The 9,854-nt window shown below is 62.4% G+C and overlaps 1 protein-coding gene across 1 annotated transcript; it reads left to right on the plus strand.

Moving 5' to 3' along the window:
• Positions 1 to 850: 850 nt before the first annotated feature.
• LOC141955768 (protein Smaug homolog 2-like) lies at positions 851 to 4,438 on the plus strand (the record flags this gene model as incomplete). The annotated part of the gene is made up of 6 exons (XM_074895333.1): positions 851 to 2,441; positions 3,001 to 3,252; positions 3,334 to 3,443; positions 3,548 to 3,634; positions 4,097 to 4,238; positions 4,353 to 4,438. Coding segments are annotated over exons 1-6 (843 nt in total), but the record flags the coding sequence as incomplete, so codon positions are not given.
• Between the last annotated feature and the right edge of the window lie 5,416 nt (positions 4,439 to 9,854).

Here is a 9,854-nt window from a genome sequence, read left to right on the forward strand (position 1 = left end):
GGCAGCATTTTGCATCGTTACATCCCAAGAGGGCTGGTATCCATCTGGTCTCCATCCCAGGGGCAGAATTCGGGGGGCAGAGGGGCAGGGGAGGGTAAATGGGGGTGCAGGTGCTGACGGGCTCCTCTCACCTTGTCTCCCAGCCCGCGGGGGTCTTCAGCAGACTGGGCGATGCCTTGGGGACCGATGGGGACAAAGCCACCGAGAGCGACGACGACTGCTCCGTGCTCCAGTACGCTGCCGTCCTAAAAAAACTCGCCAAACCTCCCCCTAAGGAAAGCTCTGAGCCGGGAGGGACCATCAAGGCGAAAGCCACCAGTTCGGAAGCCAAACCGGTCCCCGTCACCGCAGCCACCCAGCGACCGGGTCGCAGGAACGCCGCCGGTAGCCGTACGGCAACAAAACCGTCACCGGCGGCGTCTAAAATCGGCGGCGTCAGCGTTGTGGCAGTGCCGGTCGAAGCGCGGGGTGGTGACGGCACCAGCACGAAGGATAAAAGCGAACCCGAATTTTGGGTGAGAGTCAGAAGGACTTGGGGTCCCTGGTGCCCCAGGTAACAGGTACTTGGGGGGTGGACTCTTGGGTTCCCCCCAGCCAGAGGGGGCTCGGGGGGGCTGACGGAGCCGCCGGGGCCCTGGCAGGCAGCCGCACGCCGCACTACGGCTCGCAGACGCCGCTGCCCGACGGCAGCCGCACGCCCGCCCAGAGCGGCGCCTGGGACCCCAACAGCCCCAACACCCGCTCCGGGTAGGTCCGGGGGGTCCCCCCGTTTACCGGTGTTGCCTTTAGGGTAAGAGCTCACTTGGTAAGAGAGAAATCCCCTTGCGTTCTGGCCGGTCCTCAGAGATCAGAGGGGCGAGGGGCGGCTGGACTTGTCCCTTAATAGGTGTGACATGAAATTGGTATTAATATACCAGTCGGGACTGGGACCCTGATCCGAGCCAGCCCCAGCGGGCACTCAGGAGAAACAGTCAGATTCACGGATAGCACGGTTTGTTTTCATGCAGCGTTGACAGGTTCCCTGAGGCTGCCTACGATAAACGCACAAGCTGCAGGTTGGCTCTAGAGCACTACAGCAACCGAGAAAACCCAACCCGGAACGATTGCAGTCCCACACACACAGTTCCCGCGGATGCACTGGGCGTAGCCCCCTCTGGGGGGGCGAGAGCACGAACCCGTGGGTCTGTCCCTCCGCTTTGGTGTCGGGTGGTCGTCCCTCCAAGTTGGGTGCAGGCTTGGGGGGCTATTTGTGGTGGTAGGTCGGGGTGAGCGGGTGGGGCTGGAGTCCAATCAACATTCTGTCAATACTGACCCAGTTTCGTGGTGCCAAGGGGCACGGCGGGCTTCTGTGGGAAAAGGAGGGAGGACGGGAAGCAAGATGGACTTGGTACAGTGGGTGCAGGAGAGAAGGGAGGCTGAGCACAGAGTTTGTGTGTCGCCACAAAAAGTCATATTTGAAGGGAGCCGAGCAGAGGAGGAGATAAAATCCCGAGTAAAAGCCTGGCTGGCTGGCCGGGCCCAAAGAGCTGTGGGGAAGGGAGTTAACTCCAGTTTACCACCAGTGGCGTCCCCCAGGGCTGGGTGTTGGGGCCGCTCCTGTTTAACACCTTCACTGATGAGCTGGACGAGGGGCTCGAGTGCCCCCGCGGTCAGTTTGCAGGTGACACCCAGCCGGGTGGGGGTGTTGGTCTCTCGAGGGTGGGGAGGCTCTGCAGAGAGACCTGGCCAGGCTGGAGCCATGGGCTGAGCCCAGCTGGGGGAGTTTCACCGAGGGCAAATGCCGGGGGCTGCCCTTGGGCCACAACAGCCCCAGCAGGGCTACAGCCTGGGGGAGGAGTGGCTGGAGAGCTGCCGGTCAGAGAGGGACTGGGGGGGTTGAGAATCAGTCGATCAATCCATCGGGGTTTAGCCCCGCGTTCCCCCCACCTCCCCACACGATTGCACAGGGACGCAGCCTCAGTCTCCTCCCTGTCCCCTTTCTTTTGCTGCAGGTGGCATCAGCCCGTGGCCGCAGGAGCCGGCCGAGGCAGGAGTAGCTCTCTCTGGCCCCCCGCCCCCTCCTGCGCCCTGGCAGCACCAACGTCAAGGCCAGCGACATGAAACAGTCACTTTTATCTTGGCGTCCGGGATCAAGAACAAGCTCTGCCTGTAGGAGAGCCAGCCCCTCTGCGAGGCTCTCAGACACACCCTGCCACCCCCCGGGACGGCCGCAGAGCCTTGGCTCTCCGGCTGCGCCAGTAAGGAGCGTTTGCCCGGTGCCGGCGGCGACCCCCCGATGGAGCCTTCGTGCCCCGATGCTGCTCGAGGGCCACCACCTCCTCTCGAGGGGCCCGAAGATGCAGCCACCGAGTCGGGGCCGTCCCGGTCCGCGGCGGCTCCTGAGGAGAACAGGCACCCGCCCTTGTACCCCCCCACCAGCAGCAGCGGGCCGGGGGGAGCAGGTGAGTGGGGCCGGCGGGGGGGCGGGAAGGGGTCTGGGGGGAATTGAGAGGACAGAGGGGGCGGGAAGGGTCTGGGGGGGAATTGAGAGGACAGAGGGGGCGGGAAGGGGTCTGGGGGGGAATTGAGAGGACAGAGAGGGTGGAAGGGGTCTGGGGGGGGAATTGAGAGGACAGAGGGGGTGGGAAGGGGTCTGGGGGGAATTGAGAGGCCAGAGGGGGCGGGAAGGGGTCTGGGGGGGAATTGAGAGGACAGAGAGGGTGGAAGGGGTCTGGGGGGGGAATTGAGAGGACAGAGGGGGCGGGAAGGGGTCTGGGGGGGCACATTAAGGGCTGAGAAGGGACATTGAGGGTGAGGAAGGGTGGGAGGGGGGACAGGGAGTGGCCTGGGGGGGATGGGGGTTGAGGATGGGCTGGACGGGTTGCGGGGGAAATGTAGGGGACAGACAGAACTTGGGGAGACATTAAGGGGACCCAGGTGGCCGCAGGAGACTTGGCAGGGGGGTGTCCCGCAGAGGGGACCCCCGCCCACCCCCTGACACCCCCCCTCCTCTCCCCCCAGCTCTGCCCTCCCAGCTGCACCCCAGCCCGCTGGAGCCCTCCCTCTCGCTGGTGCCCGGCAGTGCCCAGGGAGGGGGACCCGAATGGGTGTGGGGGGGTGACGAAACCCCTGTCCCCGTGCCCCCCCACCCCCCTTTTGGGGCCCACGCCCCCCTGCTCCCCCAAAGCAGCGTGGCCTCTTGGGGCAGCGAACAGACCGAGGAGCCGGCCGGCGGCCGCAACACCTTCGAGGAGGAGGGCAGCGGCATGAAAGGTGGGGTTTGGGGGGCCGTTTGGGGGTGGGGGGGCTCACAGGGACCTGCCACCCCATGTCACACTCCTTTCCCCCCCCAAGATGTCCCCTCCTGGCTGGAGAGCCTGGGGCTGCAGAAATACACGGCGCTTTTCTCCCAAATGACGTACGAGGAGATGATGAGGCTGACGGAGCATCAACTCGAGTCACAGGTGACACGGGGTGTCCCTCCCCTGTGTCCCCCAATGAAAGGGAAGACACTGTCCCCCCCTTCCCGGTCACTCTGACCCTACTTGTCCCCTCCTTGTCTCCGCAGAATGTCCCCAGGTGTGCGCGGCAGAGGATCCTCCTCAGCATCCAGAACCTGCGGGAGCGGCGGAGCATCCTCAGAGAGCTGGAGAAGGTGGGACGGTGACAGGGTGGCCCATGGGTCCCTTGGGGTGGCCTCGGGGAGGCCCTCAGGTCCTCAGAGGTGGCCCCGGGGTGGCCCATGTCCCATTCTGAAGCGCAAGACCTGGAACGGGGTGATCCTGCTCCCCTTCATGTCCCCAGGGGTGGCACAGGGTGTCCCCAAGGGTGGCATAGGTTGTCTCCCATGTCCCTCACATCCCCAGGGGTGACCCAGAGTGTCCCTCATGTCCCCAGGGCTGGCACAGGGTGTCCCCTGTCCTCAGATCCCTGGGGGGAACCCCACATCCCTGAGACCCCTCCCCATGTCCCCAGCAGTGGCACAAGATGTCCCTGGTCACCCCTCCCTGTGTCCCCAAGACTGGGGGTGGGGGGGGTTGGGGTGTGTGTCCCTGATCTCCCTCTCGGTCCCCACATTTCCCCCCCCCTCCTTGACACTCCCCCCCACCGTCCACAGCACATCATATGGGGGGGCAGCCTGTGGCCGGCGCTTCAGGAGCTCCAGAAGATCATAGTGACCCCCATTAAAGCCAGCAACGCCGCAGCCCCCGTCCCTTACGGGGACATCCCGAGGCTGTTCACCCGTGTCATGGGCAAAGGTGAGACACCCCCCACAACCCAATTCCTTTTTTGGGGGAGTCCCATGGTTTTGGGGGTGTGTGTGTGTGGAATCAGGGTGTCTGGGTCCCTCCCTGACCCCCGACACCCCCCAGTTTGCATCCAGTTCCTGACGTCGTGGCCGGACAAGGAGAACATCATCAGTTACCTCCAGCTCCTGGAGCAGTGCCTGAGCCACGAGGTATGGGGGGGGCTGCGGGGTCTTTGGGGGCCTGTAGGGCTTGGGGGGGGGGCTATAGGTCTGTGTGACCCCCCCATGTGCCCCCTTCCCCCCCCAGGCGTTCACAGAGACACAGAAGAGGAGGCTCCTCTCCTGGTGGTGGCAGGTCCAGTGGCTGCTCTGCACCTTCCCACTCGGTGCCGATCAACAGCTCGCCCCAGGCCCTGCTCGCCCTCCCCCAGGGTACGTCTTGGGGGGGGACACGGACCCCCCAAACCTTGGGGAGGGGGAAGACAAAACCTTGGGGCACCCCCTGAGTGGGGGGAGGAACCTGTGCTCCCCCCCTCCCCTCCGCACCCCCCATCCCACTAGGGCGGGGGAAGATGTTCTGGTCGTGGTGTGGGAGGTTTGGGGGGTTCAGAGTGCCTGGTCCCCTCCCTAGGAGGGTTGGGGGGGTCGGGTACAAATCTTGGGCCCCCCCTTACCCCAGTTTCTGTTCCGCCCCCACTCAGAGCGTCCCCTCCCCGGCACGGACCTGGAGATCAGCCCCACGCCTGAGTCGCTGTTCAGCATGGTGGAGCAAGTGCTGGGCGGTGAGGGGGGGCCCGGGGGGGGCAAAGGGACGTGAGAGGGGTCCGGGGATGTGGGGGGGGTCCAGGGACAGGGTGGGGGCACGGGGAGGAGACAGAGCCATGGCAGGAGGGAGTATGGGGGACACACACGGGGACAGGGTGAATTTGGGGACACGGGGGAGGATGGGGAGCACGGGGGGGGCGCTGGGGGGGGCAGGAAGGGATTTGGGGGAGGGGAGGGGTGTAAGGGGATGTGGCCCCCCCCAAGTACCCTCTGACACCCCCCATCCCCCCGCAGATGGCTCAGACAAGACCTCACCATCTGATGGCGCCGACCCCCCTCCCCAAATATGGGGGTCCCCAGCATGACCCCTCCCCCCATGAACCCTCCCCCACTCCACGGGGGGGTGTCACCCCCTCCATGACCAGTCTCGCTCGGTTCCACCCCCCCCACCCCCAAAATAAGCGGCGGGGAGGGGGGGTGGGGATTAACACAGACACCCCCTGCCCCCCCTTTACCCCCCTCCCCCATTTTTGTCGGTTTTCAACATTTTTAACAATCCCCAAATCTTTGCGGTTTTGATGGGTTTTTCAGTTTTTATTCCTTTTCTCTTCATTACTGTATCAGTACCCCAAATGATATTAACGTATATTAATACACATTAATAATATCATTATTATTTACAGCCCAAACTGAGGGACACGGCGATGCCCCCCCTTCCCTCCCCTCCCCCAGGGTGGGGATGCCCCAGGACCCCTCCCCCGTCGGTACAGCCCCCCGCCCCCCCTTTGTACCCGCAGCGCCGCGGCCCTTTGCGATAGAAAACGTTATTTTAGACACAAGTTGTTAGGAATAACTTTAGTTCCGGCTGTGGCTACTAACCCTGACTACGTTATTAAAGAGAAAACCAGAAACACCCCCCAAAGTGCCTGGTTTTTCCCCAAAACGGGGAGGGGGGACACGCCGCTCTGTCGCTGGAGGAGTCGGAGGCGTCGCTGGGGCTCTCGTCGTCCTCCGAGGCCTCGCTGGGGTCAGGCGGGGGCTGTGCGGGGTCCCCCCCTCGCTGCCCCCCCCGGACTCTTCCTCCTCTTCCTCTCCCTCCTCCTCGTCGCTGTTGCTGCCCAAAATCTCCTCCCGGTCACGAGCGGCCCGGGCGGTGTCACTGCCCCCCCCGAGGTCCCCCCAGCCACCTTCCTCCTCCTCATCTTCGGCCTCATCCTCTTCCTCGCTGAGGGCCGAGCCCCCCCACCCCGCTCGCTGCTGCTCCCGGAGCCTTCGGCCCCCTCCTCCTCCTCCTCGCTGCCCTCTCCCCCTTCGCTCTCGCTGCCTTCCTCACGCTCTTCGTCTGGAGGAGGAGGAAGAGGAGGAGGGGAAGAGATTATGGGGGAGGGCGTTGGGGGGGCCCCACACATTCTGCCCCCCCGGGTCCCCCTGTTTGGCTGATTAGGGATATCGATTAACCTCCGACAGCAGAGGGGAAAGAGCCGGCGTCTTCTGCTGCAAATAACTCCAGAGTGTGGGGAATAATACAGAGCCCACGGAGTGAGACAAGGGAGAGCAGTGCAACCAGGAGAGCACAGGGCAACGCCTCAGAGCATCCCTGCCCGAGAGAGAGCACAGGGGTTAAGGCAGATCCCTCAGCCCTTGCCCCCGCTGCCAGCCCCCAGCCCCGCGGGCAGCCCCGGTTCCAGCGAGGGTTTGCAGAGCCTGGCCCGGGCAGGGGGAAATCCTACGCGGTGCCTCCGCCCGGAGCTGAGGCCTCCAGAGGCGCTGGGAGCGGGCCCGGCCTTCTAGCCCCAAAATCAGCCCGGCAGAAAGACTTGCACTTTTTTTTCAGTGGAAACATCTGGTTTGGCTCTCGTGTTGCATTCAACCCAAAGCCTGGCCATGGCTTGGGGGGGAGAACAGAGGAATTTCTACCAAGCCAGAATATGTGGGTCCTCAGCCTTGAACAAGGATGCGAAAGGAAAGTTGGATAATTTTGTCTCCTGATACATTCCAAACTGATGATCTGCTGACTAAGCTGCCTCTTTCCCTGGCGAGTTTCCCTGCTTTATTAATGACCACATGCTAAGGTAGAGGCTTCAGCCCGGGGCCTGTTGCTCAGGCTGCAGCATTTCAGTGCTTGAGCACTGTTTACACCAGCACAGGCGGGTGGTGATACCTCAGTGCAGCACCCACGAGCACGGTGGGTATCAGTTATCACATCTACAGGATTCACCTACGGGGCAGCTCTGCCCTGGGCCGCTTGCCAAGCCTGAGCACTTCACAGGTGGATGCGGGGCAGGGATGGGGGATGCTCGGGGGGCCCTGGGGATGCAGCACAGGGAGATGGTAGCGCCAGGATGCCGAGGGTCTCGGGGGAGCGTCACCCCCCACGAGCTCGTCTTACCGGCACGTGTCACCCCAAGATCCGGCATCGCCCCGGAGGGCCGAGCTCCGCCAGAGATTGAAGAGGAGGAGGAAGATGAGGACCGAGAGGCGGAGGAGGACGGTGGAAAGCAACGTGCTGCGGGAGCACTGGGATGGAGAGGGGCCGTCAGTGCCCTGAAGTGAAGGGATAAATTCACTGACGGGGTTTAAAGGCTCCCCCGAGACTGGTGGCACCCAGCAAGGGATGGCACCGGGTCCAGCTGGCACCGAAGCCAGCCCCCGCAGAGCAGGGGAGTTTCCTTCGGTGGGAAGCAGGTGGGATGTGCCCCCCGGTCCTCCAGTGGGTCCAGCTGGGGTGAGGGCAGGGAAATGGGAAAGGGGGGGGGGGAGGGGGAACCCCAAACCAGGGTGGGGGCTGCTCTGGGAGTAAAATCTTCCTCCAAACTGCCCAGGGCCCCCAGGGAAAAGTACCCCACCCCCCACTGCACCCCCAGAACTGCCAGAGGTCTCCTCAGGGTTCAGGTTCTGGGACGAAATGGGGGGCATATGGTGCCCCGGTTTGGGGTTGGGGGGGGGCCAGGATGGGGCAGGGAGCTCCACGGCCCTGCTTTGGGGTCTCGGGGTGTCGCCAGCCCCGGAGCTGCTTGGAGGTGCCGCTGGGCTTCATCCCGCGTGACGCTGGCACAGAACAAACCCATTTCTCCTGACGTTCCCGGACAGGCGAATCCCCCCCGGGGGCAGCACAGCTGGGACTTTTGGGCTACGGAGAAGGGAACAGAGCCCAAACCCGGCCGGGGCAGAGACGTTCCCGGCCGGCTGACGGGATCGGGGTGTTCCCGTGCCCCAGCCTGTTTGGGGCAGGGAGGGGAAGGGTCTGCTCCTCCCTCCTCCGCCACTGGGGCCGGTACCTATGGACAATCCAGATTTGGATGGCACCGAGGTGGGGAAAGAATCGTGTGCAAGTGGCAGCATTCGGGAGAAATGGACTGACCTGGGTGCTGTGGGGTTGAGGTCACTTCAGGGCAAAAAATGAAGGAAGAGGCGAGAGACTTGAGGAAACTGTTGCCATATTAAACATTAATTGATTAATTGCATACGTGTGAGCTCCTGCCTGGTGCCCCTGCATTGTGCTCCTGGCAGGTCTCTGTTGTGCTTGTGTGCGTTTTTGCGAACAAGAGGGCTCGAGGCAAAACTCTGCTGCTGAACGAGCCGGCAGGACTTCCCCGTACCTGCCTGCACACGACTCGGGCATGTCTGAGGATGGCGACGATGTCTCCCACCTCTCTGATGCCCACTTCATTCATCATCTCCTTGTTCAGATCCACCAACATGTTCTTTTGGATCCTGCAGCGAGGAAAGACCTGGCTTAACGAGGTCTCCCCTCGTTACGAGCTCTGATTAATCAGGCCCAGAGTGAGGGGCACCACGATAGCCACAGCACAGGTTGGGACACCACCACCCTCCTAGAAACAACTCTGATAATGATGGGGAAGCTCAGCGCAGGCGAGCAACTCATGTCACTAATTAAGGAGCGGGATAACGAGTTAAGTCCTTCCTTCCCCCTCGGGAGGGGGGATCTTTCGGTGCCGTTTTCCCCACCGTGACACGGTGTAAAGGTGCCCCCTCACCTGTTATCCACAAATGTGATGGCGGGGAAAATGGAAAATAGCCCCTGAATGGGACCTTGAGTGATAACACCCTGCTGCAATTGATGCTGTTTTAAGGAGGGAGGGAACTGCGATGAAGTCTCCTATGCAGACATGTTTCTCACCCTCCGAGACCATCCTGAATATCAAATAGACCGTGGCCTGGCACCCCCACGAGACCCACTGGTGCTGGCACCGGACAGAGAAAATATGAAGGAAGGGAAAGAAAAAGGGGCCAAAATAAAGATTTCCCAGAGTACTATAAACCGCCGGTAGGAAGCCGGCAGGAGGAGGGTGAAAGTTTGGAGGAGCCAGAGGCAGGCTCCCCCCTCACAGCCCCGTGTCGCAGACAGAGACGGGAGAAGCGAGCGGCGGTGCCGGCTCCTCTGAGAAAGGCCCTAGGGCTGGATGGGCCCTGCCAGGGTAAAAGTCCCGTTCACTTCCTTCCATCTGGCACCTTGGAAAAGTGCAGCGAAGGGGTATCGAAGCGACTGTTGGGGTGACCAGGCATTTCCAGTTTCTAATAAAACACCCGTGCTGGAACCCCAACACAGGAGCCCATATGAGGTTGTGGATGCAGATGGAGATTGGAGTGTCAGGGGCATGGAGCGGGCTGTACCGAAAGCAATGAACTGCTCGGCCCTATATGCCCTTCGGCAGGGACCTAAAGATACTCCCTCAGAATTCCTGGGTAAGCTGCGGGTACCGTGAGGCGACACACCCCTTAGATCCAGGGTCAGGGGTGGGAATACAACAGTTAGTGTCGTTATTTATAGGGCAGTCAGCACGGGGCATTCGAAAGAAGTTGTAAAAGCTGAAAGTGCCAGAGAGTTAGAATGTGGAGA

This window comes from Athene noctua, unplaced genomic scaffold (assembly GCF_965140245.1).
Source record: "Athene noctua unplaced genomic scaffold, bAthNoc1.hap1.1 HAP1_HAP1_scaffold_581, whole genome shotgun sequence".
Classification (NCBI taxonomy): Eukaryota; Metazoa; Chordata; class Aves; order Strigiformes; family Strigidae; genus Athene; species Athene noctua.